Source organism: Pipistrellus kuhlii, unplaced genomic scaffold (genome assembly GCF_014108245.1).
Source record: "Pipistrellus kuhlii isolate mPipKuh1 unplaced genomic scaffold, mPipKuh1.p scaffold_m20_p_92, whole genome shotgun sequence".
NCBI classification, from domain to species: Eukaryota; Metazoa; Chordata; class Mammalia; order Chiroptera; family Vespertilionidae; genus Pipistrellus; species Pipistrellus kuhlii.
The window spans coordinates 57-20,299 of record NW_023425598.1 but is presented as its reverse complement, the minus strand read 5'-3'; the positions used below and the strand labels follow the sequence as shown (position 1 = coordinate 20,299).

Sequence of the window (20,243 nt, the reverse complement as noted above, 5' to 3'; positions counted from 1 at the left end):
AGTGTGTATGTATGAGTGCATGTGTGCGAGTGTGCATGTTTGTGTGTGCGTGTGCATGTGGAGTGTGTATGTATGTGAGTGCATGTGTGAGTGTGTGCATGTTTGTGTGTGCGTGTGGAGTGTGTGTATGTGAGTGCATGTGTGCCAGTGTGAGTGCATGTGTGTGTGCATGTTTGTGTGTGTGTGAGTGTGCATGTTTGTGTGTGCGTGTGGAGTGTGTATGTATGTGAGTGCAGGTGTGAGTGTGTGCATGTTTGTGTGTGTGAGTGTGCATGTTTGTGTGCGTGTGGAGTGTGTATGTATGTGAGTGCATGTGTGTGTGAGTGTGCGTGTGTGTGAGTGTGCGTGTGTGTGAGTGTGCGTGTGTGTGAGTGGAGGGGGTTTCGGGGTGCTGAGGGGGTTGGCCTGAGTGAAGGGGGTGGAGGGGGACGCCCACCAGCATGGAGGCTCCTGGGGCCGGTGCAGGGGCTGCCCAGGCTCCCAGCAGAAGTCGGCAGCTCCGCCCGCGGGGAGGCGGGTCCGGGCGGACAGAGGCCGCTCCCCCGGGACAGACAGACAGACAGACAGAGGCCCGGCGCCCAGGAAGTGGATCGGCCAGGCCTCGGGGTGCGGCTCCGCCCCCACTTCCTCCGGCGGCTCCACCCCCGGCACAGGCGGCACAGAGTCCCCGTCCCGCCGAGGAGGAGAGGCCGCGCCCCGCGCCCCGCGCCGGAGTCCCCGCCGCCCGGCCCTGCGCCCGCGGGGAGGCCGTGCCCTGCGCTCCGCGATGGCCTCGGCGCCGGGGCCCTGCCCGCCGCCCCCGGGGCTCCTCCGGGTCCTCCTCCCGCTCCTCCTCCCGCTCCTCCTGCCGCCGCTGCTGCCGCTCGGCGCCGCCTTCAACCTGGACGCCGAGCGCCCCGCCGAGTACGCGGGCCCCGCGGGCAGCTACTTCGGCTTCGCCGTGGACTTCTTCGCGCCGCGCGCGTCCCCGTGAGTGTCCGCCCCGCGCCCCGCGCCCCGCGCCCCGGGGCCGGGACCGGGACAGGGAGGGGGGCCGGGGATCCGGGGAGGGTGACCGGGGATCTGGGGATCCGGGGAGGGGGTCGGGGATCTGGGGATCCGGGGAGGGGGGCCGGGGATCTGGGGATCCGGGGGGGGGCGGGGATCTGGGGATCCGGGGAGGGGGGCCGGGGATCTGGGGATCCGGGGAGGGGGTCGGGGATCTGGGGATCCGGGGAGGGGGGCCGGGGATCTGGGGATCCGGGGGGGGGGGCGGGGATCTGGGGATCCGGGGAGGGGGGCCGGGGAGAGGGCGATGGGCTCAGGTCGGCCGGGCTGGTCAGCTTCACCCCAACTTCCCGGCACCCCCCTAGCTCCCCCGAGCCGGTTCCGCTTCCCAGACCGAACCTCGCGCTGACCCCTCCGTCCCGGCACCGAAGAGGAAGGACCGCACCGCCCGCCAAACCGGCGCCCCGCTCCGGGCGCACATTTGGGGGTCAGGCGCCCTGGGGTGCCCTCTGTGCCCGGTCGGACCCACTCTGTTGGGAAGAACGGGCTGTGGCTCAGAGGCCCATCGCGGGGCCCATCGCGCGCAGGGGCCGCGGGGCGGGACGGACCGGGACCGATGGGCTGGACCTGGGCTTGGACCGGACGGACAGTGACGTCATTCTCGCCCAGTGACGTCACCGTGTCCGCGGAGGCCTCTGTGTTGTCCTTAGCCCTCACCCCAGGGTGTTCCCATTGATGTTTAGGGAGGATGGAGGGAGGGAGGGGGGACAGAGAGAAACACAGATGTGCTGCCTGGTCGCCTGCTGCACCCACACCCCGACCAGGGCCCAGACCCTGACCAGGAACCAGGCCCGGAGCCCTCACCCCAGGCTCATGCCCTTGACCGCAGTCGAACCTGAGACCCTTCAGTCCGCAGCCGGGAGCTCTGCCCACTGAGCCACACCGGCCAGGCCGCCGGATGTCTTTCGATGTTTAAGTCTCGTTTTCTGGAGGGAAAGCTGTTCTTGGTGGTCTTCCCGGGTCTTAGACGTGGAAACTGTATTTTGCTTTTTATTGCCTGAGGTTTTATGATATATACGGCTTCTCTTATCCCAGTGGTCGCCTCTCCCCTCCCTCTCCCAGCCGTTCCCGCCCGGGCAGGCCCCCGCCGTGTCTGTGTCCCTGGCTGAGGCCACTGTGCGTGCAGACAAGTCCCTCGGTTGCTCCCTCATGTTTGGTTTTAAAGCCGTTTTGGGGGAGGGACGTCATTTGACACCGGCGTTCAGAGGACCGCTCTCCCTCGCCCAGGCCATGCGGGGTGACCTCACTGCTTCTCCCCCCCGCAGGGCGCGGGGCACGGCAGGCCCCGTCTGGGGACCAGGAGCGGCGGGAAGGGAGGCGGAGCAGCGGGTTTTACGGGGTGCTTTCCGGCTCAGCTTCCTGGGAGCCGAGCACAGATTTCCCTGTGATTAACGGAGGCGGCTGCCCTCCCTCCCGCCCGCCCTGCTCCTTCGCATTCTCGGCTCCAGTGCTTTGCAGGGTGTGCTGTGTGGAACGGGTTAGTCCTCCGAGGCTGCTCTCCGGGTTGATGTGTAGGACACTGTTTGGAACACGCGTGGCCTGTTCTCCAGCTTCGCCCTTAGCGGTGCCACGTGGGCCGGGCTGCTGGGGCTCTGTGGGGCGCGGAGGCCTTGGGGTCGGCAGAGCGGGAGGTGCTCGGCTGTGTTTTCCCGGGCGGGCGGTTGAACGGCTGCCAGGAGGCTCCGCTAGGCGGCTGGTGAGTCATCGGTGAGTCATGAAGTGCTGACTCTGCTGTGACCTCACGGATCCGGGCCTCCCCCTGGGCCTTCCGGGCGGAGGCTGGGTCCAGCCCGGTCTGCTTCCATACTGTGTTTTCAGATCTGCACCAGCGACTGTTACCGATAGGCTAGTGAGCTCCAGGTGGAGCTTAACTTAACAAATAGAGGTCAGCCCGGCCGGCGTGGCCCAGGGGTTGGGCGTGGACCTAGGGTTCGATCCCCAGCCAGGCACACGGCCAGGCTGCAGCTGGATCCCCAGTGGGGGGCATGCAGGAGGCGGCCGATCCGTGATCTCTCTCATCGCTGATGTTTCTTTCTCTCCCACTCCCTTCCTCTCTGACGTCCATATTAATAAAAGGGTGAGATGCTCATTAGACCACGAGGCCTTCCAGATGTCCTTCCCGGCAAAGGCATGGTGGCGGGGCCGAGGCAGAGGCGGTCAGGGGTGATCTGGCCAGGAGGGGAGGGCAGTTGGGGGTAATCAGGCTGGCGGGGGGTGGGGGTGCAGCTGGAGACAAGCAGGCCAGCAGGCAGAGTGGTTAGGGGAGATCAAGCAGGCAGGCAGGTGAGCAGTTAGGAGTAATCCCGCATTGCCAGGGGGTTGTCTGACTGCCAGTTTAGGCCTGATCCCACAGGGGTCCCAGATTGGAGAGGATGCAGGCCAGGCTGAGGGACACTCCCTCCCACCTCCCAGTGCACAAATTTCGTGTACCGGGCCACTAGTTCTATATAATAAAAGCCCAATATGCTAAGTGACTGTCCATTGACTGTTCGACTAGTTGCTATGATGCACACTGACCACCAGGGGGCAGATGCTCCAACCCATAGGTTAGCTTGCTGCTGGCTCCGGCCAATGGGTACCTGGCCAGGTGGGCCAGACATGCCCTGGAGCCCTCCCTCGGACCCTTCCTGGCCTCTGAGACATTTCTTCTCACTAATTTCCTTTCGATGTGCACTCCCCTCTTATCAGCCGGTGGTTAGTCCCCGGGCAGAAGGTGCCGGAGCCTTCCTGTGCCCTCCCTGCCCCTCTGCCCTGCCGAGGACACCAGTGTCTGGGTGGCGCTTGGTCCCTGCCCCTGTGCCCACTGCTGGGCTCCTGATTCTGCAGACACCGCCCTGCCTCTGGGGGGCGTGTCTCTGGAGCACCCTTCGCTGCTCAGTCTCCTCCAGGGGGTCTTCCCCAGGGCTGGGAGGCCCTGGCTGCAGCATGGGGGGTGGGCGGGGAGGCCCTTTCAGCCCCGCTCCGCCTGCACTTCCAGACGCTCAGGCCTGCCCTGGCCGGTGTGCTCAGTGGGTAGGACCTTGGACAAGCACCAGAGGGTCCCAGGTTTGGTTCCATTCCAGTCAAGGGCACGTACCTGGTCGATGCTGCCCTGGTCTGGAGCACGTGCAGAAGGCAAAAATGGCTGGGTCTCTCACATCAATACTCCTCTCTCTCTCTCTCTCCTCCCTTCCTTCCTCCCTCCCTCCCTCTCTCCCTCCCTCTCTCTCTCAAGATCAATGGAGGTATTCATGCCCATTCCCCCTCACCATTGTAACCATTTCCAGGACACTGGGCACAGAGCTGGCTCCTGCGCTGCAGTTGGCCTGCAGCCTCGGCTCTCCTTGGGCCGGAGACCGGAGCCGTGACCAGACGTGACGCCTGTGCTGGTTCCCTGACCCAGCCCGGGGTCACGGACGGGGTCACGGAGAGGGCCCCCTGGGGACTCACCGTCCCGCCCCCATGCTGCGAGCGTGCAGATGGCTCTGAAATAGCATCAAAGTATTTTTCTTTTTAATATATTTTATTGATTTTTTACAGAGAGGAAGGGAGAGGGAGAGAGAGCCAGAAACATCGATGAGAGAGAAACATCGACCAGCTGCCGCCTGCACACCCCCTACTGGGGATGTGCCCGCAACCAAGGTACATGTCTTGTCCGAAATCGAACCTGGGACCTTTCAGTCTGCAGGCTGACGCTCTATCCACTGAGCCACACTGGTCAGGGCCGGTTCTGAAGACGTATGCACAAGCCTTTCTGTGAAGCACAGGGTGCTGATTCAGACATTCCTTTGGGAGAGGAGTCGGGGGGAGGAGCTGGGGGGGAGAGTCGGGGAGAGGAGTCAGGGGGAGAGGAGTTGGAGAGGGGAGTTGGGGGAGGGGAGTCGGGGAGAGGAGAGGGGTTGGTGCTGGCAGCACCCACAGACTCGCTCCTGTGGACAGTGTGCTTGTCCCTGTTTGTGGCCGCCTCTCCTCGGGAGCCGAGGCCACCCCCCCGGAGCAGCTGCCCTTAAAGGGACAGTGGGGTCGCAGGGCCCGGGCGGAGGGCCTCTGCTGGGGCCCCTCTGAGCTCCGGTGTCTGTCCTCCTCCATCCTCACCCCGTCCCTGTCTCCACACTCCCCCCCCCCCCCCCCTCCGTCTCTCCATCTTCTACTCCCGGGCCCTGAGCCCACACCCTGCTCTTTGTCTGTTAGAATTCCTTAGCGTGAGGCCAGCAGCCCGCTCCGCACGCACACGCTCACTTAAGTCGCTGACTGAGGCTCGTGGTTGAGCGTTAGCCCCAGCCAGGAGGTCCCGGTGGGATTCCCGGTCGGGGCACACGCCCAGGTGCATGCAGGAGGCAGCCGGTCAGGGACCCCCTCCCATCACTGATGCTCCTGTCTCTCTGTCCCTTCCTCTGAAGTCAATAAAAATGTACTTTAAAGAATAAAATGGGCAGGCGGTGAGGATGGATCCTGATGCTGTTCTTGGCCAAGCTTCTCGGAGGGAAAGTTGCATAAGAAACGGGATTGCTGCCCTGACTGGTGTGGCTCAGCAGATAGAGCATCGGCATGCAGACTGGGAGGTCCCGGGTTCGATTCTGGTCAAGGGCATGTACCTTGGTTGTGGGCACATCCCCAGTGGGGGCTGTGCAGGAGGCAGCTGGTTGATGTTTCTCTGTCATGTATGTTTCTGGCTTTTTCTGTCCCTCTCCCTTCCTCTCTGTAAAAAAGCAATAAAATATATATAAAAAAACACATACATATGAACTGGTGATCAAGATTAAAATTGCATTAAAAAAAAAAAAAAAGAAAGAAACGGGATTGCTCCAGGGTTTGCTGCTGGCCAGGGACACCGAACCCCGTGCGCCTTCCCCACGCCCTGCCGTCTTACCCTTTTCTCTTCCTGATTTTGCATTTGCGTTCAGCGTTCAGCCGTGGTCCTTGGAGGAAACTGAAGAAAGAAAAAACCTTTAAAAAAATAATGGATTTGGCCCTGGCTGGTGTGGCTCAGGGGATAGGGCACCAGCTTGCGCACTGAAGGTCCCGGGTTCGATTCCGGTTGAGGGCACAGGCCCGAGTTGTGGGCTCGGTCCCCATGGGGGCCTGTGGGAGGCAGCCGGTCCGGGTTCTCTCTCATCACGGATGTTTCTCTCTCCCCCCGGCCTCAGCGTCTTCCTCCTGGTGGGCGCGCCCAAGGCCAACACCACGCAGCCGGGCATCGTGGAGGGCGGCCAGGTCCTCAAGTGCGACTGGTCGTCCCAGCGCAGGTGCCAGCCCATCGAGTTCGACGCCACAGGTAAGGCAGGGCCGGGCCCTGGCTGAGAGCCGTCGTTTGGTTTCTTCAGAACATTAACGTTTGCCGAAACCGATGTGGCTCAGTGGTAGTGTCGGTCTGCAGACTGAAAAGTCCCGGGTTCGATTCCGGTCAAGGGCATGTACCTCGGTTACTGGCACATCCCTCGTAGGGGGTGTGCAGGAGGCAGCTGATGGATGTTTCTCTCTCATCGATGTTTCTAACTCTCTGTGCCTCTCCCTTCCTCTCTGTAAAAAATCAATAAAATATTTATTAAAAAAAGAAAGAAAGAAGTTTTAGCTCGGCTGGCATGGCTCAGTCATTGAGCATCGACCGAGGAACCAGAAGGTCAGGGTTCGATTCCCGGTCAGGGCACAGGCTCCGGGTTGTAGGCTCGATTCCCAGCGTGGGGCGTGCAGGAGGCAGCTGATCCATGGTTCTCTCTCATCGTTGATGTTTCCATCTCTCTCTCTCCCGCTCCCTTCCTCTCTGAAATCAATAAAAGTAAAATAATAATAATAATAATAATTTTTGCCTTTAGATTGGTGAAATGAAGTACAGGGTGTTCCCCCACATTAACAGCTTCCACAGCTGACAGCTCAATGGCTGTTTCCTTCTTTCAGATTTAACCCTTTGGAATTGGTAATTATTCATTTCCATTTCCATTTTGTACATTTTGGGGGGCACCCTGTGTATGTCGCCCTGCACACACGTGTGTTGGCGTGTTTGTGTGTATCTGTGAAAGCGTAGGGAGGCCCCAGAGAACCAGAGGGACCCGCAGGTGCTTTCTCCGTGACCCTGGCCGGCGGGCTCCGCTGAGGGTTAGGGCCAGCTGGAGGTGAACGCTGTTTTCTGTGCGGTAACTTCCTGCTGGTCCAGCACCCCTTTCCCTCCAGGAATGCCAGTCGCTGACACGGGAACCGTGGTGACTGGGCTGTTCGTTCCATTCGCTCCTGAGCGGTGCCAAGTGGGTGTCAGTCATCACGCCTGGATTTTCCGTGCAAAGCCCGGGTCACACGCCTGGTTTTTCCATGTGAAGCCAGGGTCACACGCCTGGTTTTTCCGTGTGAAGCCCGGGTCACATGCCTGGTTTTTCCGTGTGAAGCCCGGGTCACAGGCCTGGTTTTTCCATGTGAAGCCGTCGGTGTGACATGCCTGGTTTTTCCGTGTGAGGCCGTCGGTGTGACACGCTGCTGTTTCCACACGCGGCTGACCTGGGAAAACCCCAGAAGGACCTGCACAGGCTCAGGTTTTCCCACACGGAGGCAGACCGTGATGCTGGTGTGACGGGCCAGGGCTTCTGTGTCCTCTGGCACAGCATCCGTGACAGCAGGAGGAGCTGTAGGTCATTGGTGACTTACTGTGTTCGACCATGTGCTGCCTCTGCCCACATGGGGACGTTACGTTGTATGTGATCAAGTGGCCCCTCCTGTCCGACCTGCCGGCGGGACCTCCATGGACGTTCTCCGTTAGAACGGTCACCCCACGCCCCTCCTGTTCGACCTGCCGGCGGGACTCATGGTCACAGGGGCTGAGCAGCCCGGAGAGCACAGCTCCTGGTTGGTGAATCGCCGTTAGCTGGTCGGTCAGCACCGCCGGGCGTGCGGGGTCTGGGCGTTGGCGAGCCGGAGAGCTGGGTCCGGGGAGCCGCCTGAGGGCTGTGGCCCAGCATCTGCAGTCTGTCGCTGTGAAGGCCTTTCTTTCCTTCTTCCCTTTTTTAATCCTCAGCCCAGGATGTGTCCCCTGATTTTTAGAGAGAGTGGGAGGGAGAGGGAGAGACAGAGAAACATCCACGTGAGAGAGACACATCGATCAGCTGCCTCCTGCATGCGCCCCAGGCAGGGCCCGGGCCGGGGAGAAGCCTGCAACTGAGAGACGTGCACTTGACTGGAATCGAACCCGGGGCCCTTCAGTCCGCAGGCCAACGCTCTGCCCACTGAGCCACACCGGCCAGGGCTTTTCTTTCTAAGACCCTGTTCCTCCAGAGGCGGCCTCCCTCCCCCTGCTGAGCGAGGCGGTCCGAGAGCCAGCGCGTCCGTCCTGTGTCCCCGGTGGCTCCCCCGCGTGCTGTCAGCTGCTGTTCTCACACGTGGGAAGTTTTGCCAAAACGGAACTTTCTTAGGATCCTTTAAGCCTCTTCCCAGGCCTCTGACCTGGCACGTCCCCTTCCGTTTAAGGCTCAGCCGGACTTGGCTTTGAAACAAAAGCCGCCGGCAAAGCGTTTTTGTCTTGAACCGCCAGATGCTCTCAGGAGCGTTTCCGCTGGTCCCCGGACAAGGCGGCATTGAGGGCGGCGGGCGCTCTGAAAGGGCCTGTGTGCCCTGCTCGCCGTCCCCGCGCAGTCCTCTCAGGGGGCAGCCTGTTCCTGTTCCCGGGGAGAGCCGGGCCCTGAACGCACAGCCGATCACCCCTCCGGGGATGGGCCTTCCTGGTGCCTCCCTCCGGCTCTGCTGTTCTGACGGCTCTTTTTTCAAAATATTATCTTATTGATTGCTTACAGAGAGGAAGGGAGAGGGAGAGAGAGAGAGAAACATCGATCCGCTGCCTCCTGCACCGCCCCTCCCCGCCACTGGGGATGTGCCCGCAACCAAGGTACATGCCCTTGACCGGAATCGAACCCGGGACCCTCAGTTTGCAGGCCGACGCTCTAGCCATTGAGCCACACCAGCTAGGGCAAGAGTCGTTGTTTTTAACGAATTGTGTCAGACTGCCCCTACCGTTGGGCTCTGAGCCGTGGAAGGGAGAAACGGGGACGATGCTTGTGGCAGGGCTGGCGGGAGCTGTTCCGTCTCCGTGTTCCAGAATTTAGCAGCTGAACTCCTTTCTGTGTGGGAATGAAGTACAAACACCGAGTTAATTAGAGAGGACACGTTCCTGACTGACTGAGTGTGAAGGTTAATGGAGGCCGTCCACATTGCTTTCCGTCACGGCGAAGACGTACACCAGCGGTCGGCAAACTCATTGGTCCACAGAGCCAAATGCCAACAGCACAGCGATGGGCATTTCTTTGGAGAGCCACGTTTTTTACTTTATTTTTAAAATCTATTTTATTGATTTTTTTACAGAGAGGAAGGGAGAGGGATAGAGAATTAGAAACATCGATCAGCTGCCTCCTGTGCCCCTCCTACTGGGGATGTGGCTGCAACCAAGGTCCATGCCCTTGACTGGAATCGAACCCGGGACCTTTCAGTCCGCAGGCCGACGCTCTATCCACTGAGCCACACCAGTTTCAGTGAGAGCCAAATTTTTTAAACTTAAACTTCTTCTAACGCCACTTCTTCAACACAGACTCGCCCTGGCCGTGGTGTTTTGTGGAAGAGCCACACTCCAGGGGCCAAAGAGCCGCCTGTGGCTCGCGAGCTGCGGTTTGCCAACCACAGCCCTGAGGCACCTCTAAGTCATCCTTCGGGAGAGGAATAAGGATGCGGTGTCTGAGCAGAGCCACACGGTCAGACTTGCTGCATGGAGACTGGCTGTTCTGAGACCGGCTGTTCAGAGACCGGCTGTTTGGAGACCGGCTGTTCGGAAAGCGGCTGTTCGGAGAGCGGCTGTTCAGAGACCGGCTGTTTGGAGACCGGCTGTTCGGAAAGCGGCTGTTCGGAGACCGGCTGTTCTGAGAGCGGCTGTTCTGAGAGAAGCTGTTCGGAGACCGGCTGTTCGGAGACCGGCTGTTCGGAGAGCGGCTGTTAGAGACCGGCTGTTCGGAGACCGGCTGTTCTGAGAGCGGCTGTTCTGAGAGCGGCTGTTCTGAGAGCGGCTGTTCTGAGACCGGCTGTTCGGAGAGCGGCTGTTCTGAGAGTGGCTGTTCAGAGACCGGCTGTTCAGAGACCGGCTGTTCAGAGACTGGCTGTTCGGAAAGCGGCTGTTCGGAGACCTGCCGCCTGACGCCCCCCTCACCGCGTCTGTTTTCCAGGCAACAGAGACTTCGCCCGGGACGACCCGCTGGAGTTCAAGTCCCATCAGTGGTTCGGCGCGTCGGTGAGGTCCAAGCAGGACAAGATTTTGGTGAGTGTGTGGGTGTTCCCAGCCGCTCCGTGTGGACGGGGGTTCCGTGCTGAGAGCTGAGCTCTGTGCTCGGGGCCGGGACTGGGAGCTGGGACAGCTAATCCCCGGCCCGGCTCCCGTCCAGTCTGCCTGCCTCCGTTTTCCTCTCCCTCCCTCGCTGGTCCCGGAGTTTGTTCCCCCGGCCAGGGCTGGAGTGGTGCACGCTGGGTAATCACCCCTGAGCACCCCTTTCTTTAAAATGCAGCAACCGCCCGGCCGGCGTTGACCTATGAACCAGAGGTCAGGGTTCGATTCCCCGTCAGGGCACAGGCTCTCCGGCCCTCACCCGCCCTCACCCGCCCTCACGGCCCTAACCTGCCCTCACCGGCCCTCACCCGCCCTCACCGGCCCTCACCCGCCCTCACCCGCCCACACCCGCCCTCACGGCCCTAACCTGCCCTCATCGGCCCTCACCCGCCCTCACTGGCCCTCACCGCCCTCACCCGCCCTCACCGGCCCTCACCGGCCCTCACCCGCCCTCACCGGCCCTCACCCGCCCTCACCCGCCCTCACCCGCCCTCACCGGCCCTCACCCGCCCTCACCCGCCCTCACTGGCCCTCACCCGCCCTCACCCGCCCTCACCGGCCCTCAACGGCCCTCACCGGCCCTCACCGGCCCTCACCGGCCCTCACCGGCCCTCACCGCCCTCACCCGCCCTCACCCGCCCTCACCCGCCCTCACCGGCCCTCACGGCCCTCAACGGCCCTCACCCGCCCTCACCGGCCCTCACGGCCCTCACCGGCCCTCACCGGCCCTCACCGGCCCTCACCGCCCTCACCGGCCCTCACCCGCCCTCACCGCCCTCACCGGCCCTCACCGCCCTCACCCGCCCTCACCCGCCCTCACCGGCCCTCACCGCCCTCACCGGCCCTCACCGCCCTCACCCGCCCTCACCCGCCCTCACCCGCCCTCACTCGCCCTCACTCGCCCTCACCCGCCCTCACCGGCCCACACCTGCCCTCACGGCCCTCACCGGCCCTCACCGCCCTCACCGCCCTCACTGCCTCTGCCGCAGGCCTGCGCCCCGCTGTACCACTGGAGGACGGAGACCAAGCAGGAGCGCGAGCCTGTGGGCACCTGCTTCCTGCAGGACGGGGCGCGCACCGTGGAGTACGCCCCCTGCCGCTCAAGTACGTGGGGACGCGGGGACGCGGGGGGCACCGCCTCCGAGGGCAGGCTGTGTCTGGATGGCTAAGGGGTGGGTGTATGTGAGTGTGTGTGTGGTTGTGTGTGCATGTATGTGTGTGTGCATGTATGTGCGTGTGTATGTGCGTGTGCATGTGTGTGAGTGTGGGTGTGTGTGAGTGCGTGTGTGTGTGAATGTATGAGTGCGTGTGTACACGCACACGTGTGTGCATGCCTGTGAGTGTGTATGTGTGTGTGTGAGTGCGTGTGTGAGTGTAGGGGTAACATTTACAGACAGGCTCTCGCGGTGCAGGACAGCACAGTGAAGCCAGGCCTGCTAGCGTGGAGTCAGGACAGGTGTGCGGGCGGCAGGCTGGTCTCCGAAGGAAAGCGTCTCCATCCTCTGTGGTCCCCGGATACAGCAGGTTGGAAGTTTGTATTTTTAGTCACTTTTCGTCAAAAGAAGCTCCACTGAGTCTTTCTTCTTCTTTTTTTATTTAAGTGTACTTTATTGACTTTTTACAGAGAGGAAGGGCGAGGGATAGAGAGCTAGGAACATGGATGAGAGAGTCGCCGATCAGCACCCGGGCCCTGGCCCTGCCCCACAGCCGCTCTGGCCCCCGGTCGGTGGAGGTGCGGGCGGCCGGCGGCCTTCGCTGCCCCCGTGACTGCGGGCAGAGGTGCTGCCAGGCGGCTCGGCCCGGCCCGGCCAGCCAGCTCCTGCCGGAGGGCCGCAGCACGGCGCTCCCAGTGGCGGCATCAGCTCGGTTCGCGGTGTTCCTGCCGGCCGGTGGGCCCGGGGGCTGAGCGTCCACCCAGGAGCCAGGAGGTCAGGGTTCGATTCCCAGTCAGGGCACAGGCCTAGGTTGCAGGCGCCATCCCCCCTGGGGGACTGCAGGGGGCAGCCAGTCTGTGATTCTCTCTCACCATGGATGTTTCTCTCTCTCTCTCCCTCTCCCTTATTCTCTCTCTAAAAATCCATTTAAAAAAACCCACACCCACTAAAGAGAAACCGTGTTCCCGTCAGGAACCTCTGAAAGGGCAGGGTGGTTTCTGCGGGGTGTTCTGGGAAGCCGAGGAAGTCTGACGATAAAAGGCCGCCCTCCTCACCAGCCCGAAGCTGTCCCCGGACGGACCTTGGAGAGAGGACCCGCGCGTCCGGCGTGGGGCGGAGAGAATCCTCCGGTGACGGCAGTTCCCGCTTCACACGGGGCCACTCACACTCCCGAGGTTTAGTTCTTAAAAAAAAAAAACACCTGAATGTGGAATGTGAGGTGTGTAATCTTGGGGCAGTTCCCAGGAGTTTTGGTGGGAGTGTTTGACTAAAGTCCTGGCCCGCAGATCGGTTTCGGTTCCTCTGTTTGGGAGGCAAACGCAGCCACGGGGCTTACTTCCCCTCACAGCGACCCCGGCTGTGAGGATTCCTCGACAGGACCGGGCGAGGGCCCACGAGGCGTGTAGCGTGTGACCCCCGTGGGCCTGGCGGTACGGAATGCCGTGTGCCCCTGTGACTGAGAAGTCGGTTAAGGAGGGAACATTCCTCGCCCAGCGAAGAGTGGCCTGTTTATCCACCGTTTCCTGTTCATCCTCAGAATAAAACGAGGGAGAACTGGGGTTCACCCACGTCTGTTCTCGGTGCGATGGGACTCACGGTCAGTCTGGCTTAGACGGATAGACCAGCTGCCCAGAACCGTCCCCCGAAGAGGGTCGCCCCCCGGAGTGGGCGGACGGCGGGGTCCTGCCGAGCGCCGTCCGCGTTCACCCACCCCAGAGCTGAACGTGCCGTGAGGATTGGTTCGTGTTTGCTTGTCACAGAACATCGGCTGGTGCCGGCTGCCCCCCAAGTCCTGGGTTATTTCTTCAGTAGATTTTGTCGTTGTTACTGGCTAGAACCTGTATGTAAGCAATGTGTGTGCGAGGAATGTGTGTATCTCTACTGGTGCGAGGACCTCCCGGCTGTAGGGTCATAGCAGTCAGAAACAGGGATTTAAAAAATATATATTTTATTGATTTTTTTACAGACAGGAAGGGAGAGTGATAGAGAGCTAGAAACATCAATGAGAGAGAAACATCCACCAGCTGCCTCCTGCACACCCCCTACTGGGGATGTGCCCGCAACCAAGGTCCATGCCCTTGAACGGAATTGAACCTGGGACCCTTCAGTCTGCAGACCAATGCTCTATCCACTGAGCCAAACCAGTTTTGGCAGAAACAGGGATTTTGAAGGGGAATTTTAACTCCGGTCACAGCTCATCATGTTTCACGAAGTCAGAATAGCGGGTCATAGCCAGTCACCAAAAAAGATGGGACGAAACGGGATAAAGTACAGAAGGTAGCGTGTACGGTACCTGAGAACGGTGACGGTGTTTTGTGAGATTGCTTTCGTTACATAGGTGCGTGTTGGGTAGTGTGTGTGTGCGTCTGTGTGTGTGTGTGTGAGATAAAATATAAGTGTGCTGTGGTTTGTGGTTAAAAGTAAGATGTCTGAAAGCCGGCATCTTCGTTGCCTGGCGAATGGCTGGGCCTTTCCTCTCTGGTCCTCGCGGCGAGAACACGCGTGTGCCGTGTCCGTGTGGTGGCGGCTTCGTGCGTGAGAGCCCGCGTGAGGGAGACGGGGCGCGGTCCCGTCATCACGGTGATGTCAGGGCTGTTCTCGGGGGGTGTTTGGGGCTTGTGTCCATTTCCAATCTTTTTTTTTTTTTTTAGAAAATATTGACGCTGACGGACAGGGCTTCTGTCAAGGAGGGTTCAGCATCGACTTCACGAAAGTAAGTGCCCGTGTGAGACCGCACGGAGTCTAAGTCTAGCCCGCCTCCCTCCCTGTCGTGGGCAAAACTAAGGGTCAGTGCGTCCGCTGCTCTGCCCCGGCTGCTGGTTTCCAACAGCCGTGAGCGTGACCCCGGGGGGGGGGGGGGTGAGCGTGACCCCGGGGGGGGGGGGTGAGTGTGACCCCGGGGGGGGTGAGCCTGACCCCGGGGGGGGGGGGTGAGCGTGACCCCGGGGGGTGGTGAGCGTGACCCCGGGGGTGAGCGTGACCCCGGGGGGGGGGGTGAGCGTGACCCCGGGGGGGGGTGAGCGTGACCCCGGGGGGGGGGTGAGCGTGACCCCGGGGGGGGGTGAGCGTGACCCCGGGGGGGGGTGAGCGTGACCCCGGGGGGGGTGAGCGTGACCCCGGGGGGGGTGAGCGTGACCCCGGGGGGGGGTGAGTGTGACCCCGGGGGGGGTGAGTGTGACCCCGGGGGGGGTGAGCGTGACCCCGGGGGGGGTGAGCGTGACCCCGGGGGGGGTGAGCGTGACCCCAGTGGGTGTGCGTGACCCCGGGGGTGAGCGTGACTTTGGCGGGTGCAGCCTGTGTGAGGGTTTGGGAAGGACGTGGCCGTGTCCTCACAGAGGCAGAAGGCAGTAGTGAGGAGTGACTGTTTTCCGTGATGTAACCTGTGACGACGTTCGAACCCCGTCTGTGAGGCAGACCTGTAGGTGTGGTGTTCTGTCCGTTAGTTTCACACAGTCAGTGGATCTATGACAGCTTCTCATTTCTGGTGTGTTTTAGATAAGGCACCTTAGGAATGCCTGAGCCGGAGGTGGATGCATCTGCGATTTACGATTCTGTTCTCTTTAATGTCCGTGTACCCATGTTCCGTTCATACATGTGCACAGATGGCGCTCTCACGTGCATGTCACTGCTCCCGTGTTGAAAGCTTTCTGCTTCTAAATACCTCGTTTTGTTTGCTTTCATCCAGGCCGACAGAGTGCTCCTGGGCGGCCCTGGCAGCTTCTACTGGCAAGGTAGGTCATGTGGTTCACATCGCCCACTAGTGACCGTGCTGATTCACACCCACCGGTCTCAGCGAGCTCCTGTGAGATTTCAAATCTTTGATATTTCACATCATTGTTGATAGCATTACAGATGTCTCCCTTTTCCCCCTTGACCGCTCTCTGCCCAGCCCTAACCCCCTCCCCCAGGTCTCCACCCCCCATTGCCTGTGTTCGTGGGCCGTGCATGTATGTTCTTGGGTTCCTCTCTCCTCCTCCCCCCACCCCCACATGGAGGCGTGTCCGTCTGTCCCACGCCCCCTGCCTCGGGTCTCACTCTGTTGGTCAGTTCCTTTTGTTCATTAGATTCCACACCAAAGGGAGATCACGTGATGCTTGTCTTTCTCAGACTGGCTTATTTCACTTAGAAAGAAACAGGAAAATACAACCTAAGGGTGTCCCCAAAAATGAACCTACACTTCAGCAGCGAATAACTCGGTTTTGGAAATGAGCTGCATGTCAATAAACAGTGACTGTATAGTCATTCAGAGGACATACACATTACTTACCAGTTACACAGTGTTTTTTAAAGGGTGGTAAGACAGTATTTATAGTGTCTTATTATATATGTAACATAAGATAGTACCAGAGGCCCAGGGCATGAAATTCATGCTCCGGTAACGTCCCTAGACCTGGCTGGCGATCAGGACCAATTTTGTTGGAAAATAGCCCTTGATTTTATTCCATTTATTTAACATTGATTTTTTTCTTTCTTTTAGGGAATTAAGACAAAGTCTCTATTCAGAAAATTTTGTTTATTAGCAGAGACCAATTTTATGTGTGTACTAGAGGGAATAGAAATAATGGTGGCTTAACGATGAAATCCAGTGTCAGGTTTAAGGTTGTGAAGGAGAGGCACGGGCGACTCATTGTTGGGAATAATAACATCGAAGCTGTTTTCCTCGTGCATCTGCAGCTCCCGTCGGGAAGTGACTGTTTTCCTCTCTGTTCCAGGCCAGCTCATCTCGGACCAAGTGGCAGAAATTGTCTCTAAATACGACCCCAAGGTATACAGTGTCAAGTACAGCAACCAGCTGGCGACGCGGACCGCGCAGGCCGTCTTCGACGACAGCTACCTGGGTAGGTGGAGCCAACGGGGGTTCGAGTCCTGGACTCCAGGGGTCAGGTCCTGTAGGTGCTGCTTTCCGTGGGGAACTCTCCTGTGAAACAGACTCAGGTTTCCGTGTCCTTTTTATAACGTGAGGGGCATGTAATTCCGAATGGTTCTGTTACATTTCTTTAACTGAAATCTAAGAGCATGATCATTTTATACTCGTGGTCGGCAGATTGCGGCTCGCGAGCCACATGTGGCTCTTTGGCCCCTTGAGTGTGGCTCTTCCACAAAACACCACGGCCTGGGCGAGTCTATGTTGAAGAAGTGGCGTTAGAAGGAGTTTAAGTTTAAAAAATGTGGCTCTCCAAAGAAATGTCAATCGTTGTGCTGTTGGTATTTGGCTCTGTGGACTAGTGAGTTTGCCGGCCACTGGCTTCGACTGTGGTGTCAATAGCAGGTAACGTTTTTAGGTCAGGCTACTGGATTTCATTCTTAACTCACTGAATCCTCACAAGAAGTCTGTAGCGTGCACTGTAATTGTTCCCATTTTATATAATAAAAGCCTAATACACAAATCGATTGTCCAGCAGAATGATGCGCAGAATGACCGGTTGTTATGATGCAGACACTAGGGGGCAGATGCTCAACGCAGGAGCTACCCCCAGTGGTGGTGGCAGGGGATAGGGACAGCAAGCGGGTGGCGCCAGGCCAGCCAAGGTGGCCCTCTGATTGCCCTGCCAGTCATCCCACAGAGGGAGGTGATGGCGGTGGCAGTGGGAGGCTGGGCCGGTGAGCAGGCGGTACCAGGCCAGCCAAGGTAGTGCCCGTGGGGGCCTCCCAGTCGCCCCGCCAGTCAGTCACCCTGCAGATCGGCCCTGGTCACCTGCCAGGCTTAGGGGCCCTACCGTGCAGGACTTCCGTGCACTGGGCCTCCAGTCTCCAGTTTTATATAAAATGAAGGAACCCGGGCCCGGGGAGGCCCTCGCTGTGAGAAGCCCCTCACTCACAGCGTGCTGTTCTGAGCCTCACGCCCAGGGGCCAGGCTCCGAGCTCGTGCTGTTTTCGGTGTTAAATGCGGGGCTGGCGTTCGCAGTCACGGGCGTCCGCCCTCCCCTCCCCTCCCCTCCCCTCCCCCGTTCACCGAACCACGTGCACACGGCAGACACGGAGCGTGGCTGCTGCGCGCTGCACTGCGCCTGTGCGCTCCCAGGAGCTCGGTGAGCTGGCGGGCAGGCCGGTTTCCCAGCCTGTGAGGCGCGTCCCTAGGAGGCTGGCCGCGGAGGACGTGCTGGCCCCGCGGTGGGCACGCTGACGCCCCCCTCTGTCCCCGTGCAGGCTACTCCGTGGCGGTCGGCGACTTCAACGGCGATGGCGTGGACGGTAGGGTCGGCGCGAGCTGCGTTTCACCCTTTTTCAAACGCGTTTTCGATTAAATCGCTGCTCCGATGGCGTTCTGGGATGAATTAAGTTCGAGGGACCGGGTTCTGCTGTGTTTCCGTGGCTCCATCCTCCTCGCTCTGAGGCAGTCCCCTCGGGGAGCGGACTGCACCCTCCTTCAGGCCCATCGGCACCCTCCCCTTTCTCCCCCCCTGCACCTCACCCTTCCCTCACTGCACCCTCCCCTCACCCCACCCTCTGTCCCCCCACCCTCTCCTCACCCCACCCTCTGTCCCCCCACCCTCTGTCCCCCCACCCTCTCCTCACCCACCCTCTGTCCCCCCCCCTCTGCCCCCCCACCCTCCCCTCACCCCACCCTCTGTCCCCCCACCCTCTGTCCCCCCACCCTCCCCTCACCCCACCCTCTGTCCCCCCACCCTCCCCTCACCCCACCCTCTGTCCCCCCACCCTCTGTCCCCCCAACCTCCCCTCACCCCACCCTCTGTCCCCCCACCCTCTGTCCCCCCAACCTCCCCTCACCCCACCCTCTGTCCCCCCACCCTCTCCTCATCCCACCCTCTGTCCCCCCACCCTCTCCTCATCCCACCCTCTGTCCCCCCACCCTCCTGAAATCCCACCCTCTGTCTCCCCACTCTCCTGAAATCCCACCCTCTGTTCCCCCACCCTCCTGAAATCCCACCCGCCCCTCATCCCACCCTCTGTCTCCCCACCCTCCTGAAATCCCACCCTCTGTCCCCCCACCCTCCTGAAATCCCACCCTCTGTCTCCCCACTCTCCTGAAATCCCACCCTCTGTTCCCCCACCCTCCTGAAATCCCACCCGCCCCTCATCCCACCCTCTGTCTCCCCACCCTCCCCATAATCCCTCAGCCCATCAGGGGCGGCAGACCTGCCCTGATGCGGATCCATTTCTGGGTAGCAGACACCTCTGTCCTATTTCATTTGCTGGTTTTTCAATCCTGTAAATATAGTTTTTCTTCATTCTTACCTTTATCTTAAATGTATTATTGACTTTGGAGAGGAAAGGAGACGGGGAGAGAGAGAAAAGTTAATGAGGAGAGAGAATCATGGATCGGCTGCCTCCTGGGGATCGAGTCTGCTACCCGGGCCTGTGCCCTTACCGGGGATTGAACCCTGACCTCCTGGTTAATAGGCCAACGCTCAACCCCTGAGCCACGCTGGCTTCTCCACCGGATCACACGTGCGTGTGTCGGAGGGCACTCATGAGTCTGTTTGTTCACGTTTGATTCTGAGGTTGGAGCACACGGGTCCCCGGCTATGGATCCTGATTCTTTAGAAAATCTCTTCCTTACGGTCTGTTACATGACGGAACCACAGCTCTGACACCCCCCTTCCTCCTCTGGTGTCCGGTGTTGTCTTAAAAACGAGTAATCAGGCTTTTTCTTTCCAGACTTTGTTTCCGGAGTTCCGAGAGCAGCGAGGACTTTGGGAATGGTAGGAAAGTAAAGATGTTTTTTTAAAAGATCTGGGCTCTCTTACCTTTTCCCGCATCTCATCTCCTTTTTTCCCGGAAGGTGTATATCTACGACGGGAAGAACATGTCCTCCCTGTACAACTTCACCGGTGAGCAGGTACGCCGTTACACGTGTTTTCCATTAACATCTTACTGTCGGCGTCTCCGAAGGTCTCACAGCTCTTCTGGGCAAATCCTAATGGTGTGATATTCAATATGTAATAAGTACTGGTCAGTAGTCAACACTACAGATGTAAAACGGGCTTTAATTACTTCATATTGCTTTCACCGAAGTAATTTTTTGAGCAAATTCTTTGTAATTGCATGTTAAGCTAGTTGGTTTTAAAAAAGGAAATGCAGAATCCAGCCACTCACACACAAACTAGAAACATCCTCTTCATGCTGACGACTTACCCTCGCTCTGAGGCAGGTCTGTGCCCTTTACGGGACCCTGTGGTCCACTCCTAGGTGGTAACGGCCGGGAGGGATGGAGGGGGAAGCTGTCAGATTTCGGATCCTGGCTCAGGCCCACGTCCCACTCAGCTGGGATGGCTGGACCTCCCGGAGGGTTGATCGCGAGGGACTGGGCCCTGGTCCCCGAGCCTCTTCCCATGAGGTCAGCCAGGGCTGCTGCTCAGCAGGGAGTGAGTGGCCTGCCCTCGGGGTGCAGGGGGTCCTTCTGAGCTGGGGCGGCTTCCTCACCTCAGGCAGCTTCTCCTGTGTGCAGACATGACCCTCCAGTGTGCAGGCATGATCTTGCTGTGTGCAGGCATGATCCTCTTCCCATGCACAGACATGACCCTCTTATGTGTATATATATATGACCATCTATGTACAGGCATGACCCTCCTGTGTGCAGGCATGATCATGCTGTGTGTATGCATGACCTTCCTGTGTGTAGGCATGATCATCCTATGTGTAGGCACGATCCTCTAGTGTGCAGCCATGACCCCCCATGTGCAGTCATCATACTTCTGTGTGCAGTCATGACCCTCTTGTACAGGCAAGATCCTGTCGGTGGTCTTGATCCGGCATCT

General features: G+C 59.7%; 1 protein-coding gene across 1 annotated transcript; it reads left to right on the top strand.

Moving 5' to 3' along the window:
* The first annotated feature begins 574 nt into the window (after window positions 1–574).
* Window positions 575–19,460, top strand: LOC118713990 (integrin alpha-V-like). Its single transcript, XM_036428832.2, has 10 exons — window positions 575–969; window positions 6,174–6,301; window positions 10,212–10,303; window positions 11,359–11,473; window positions 14,175–14,236; window positions 15,209–15,254; window positions 16,236–16,361; window positions 17,671–17,715; window positions 19,144–19,187; window positions 19,268–19,460. The coding sequence occupies exons 1-10, from the start codon at window positions 767–769 to the stop codon at window positions 19,412–19,414; spliced, it is 1,008 nt and encodes a 335-aa protein (XP_036284725.2). The 5' UTR covers window positions 575–766; the 3' UTR covers window positions 19,415–19,460.
* The last annotated feature ends 783 nt before the right edge of the window (window positions 19,461–20,243 follow it).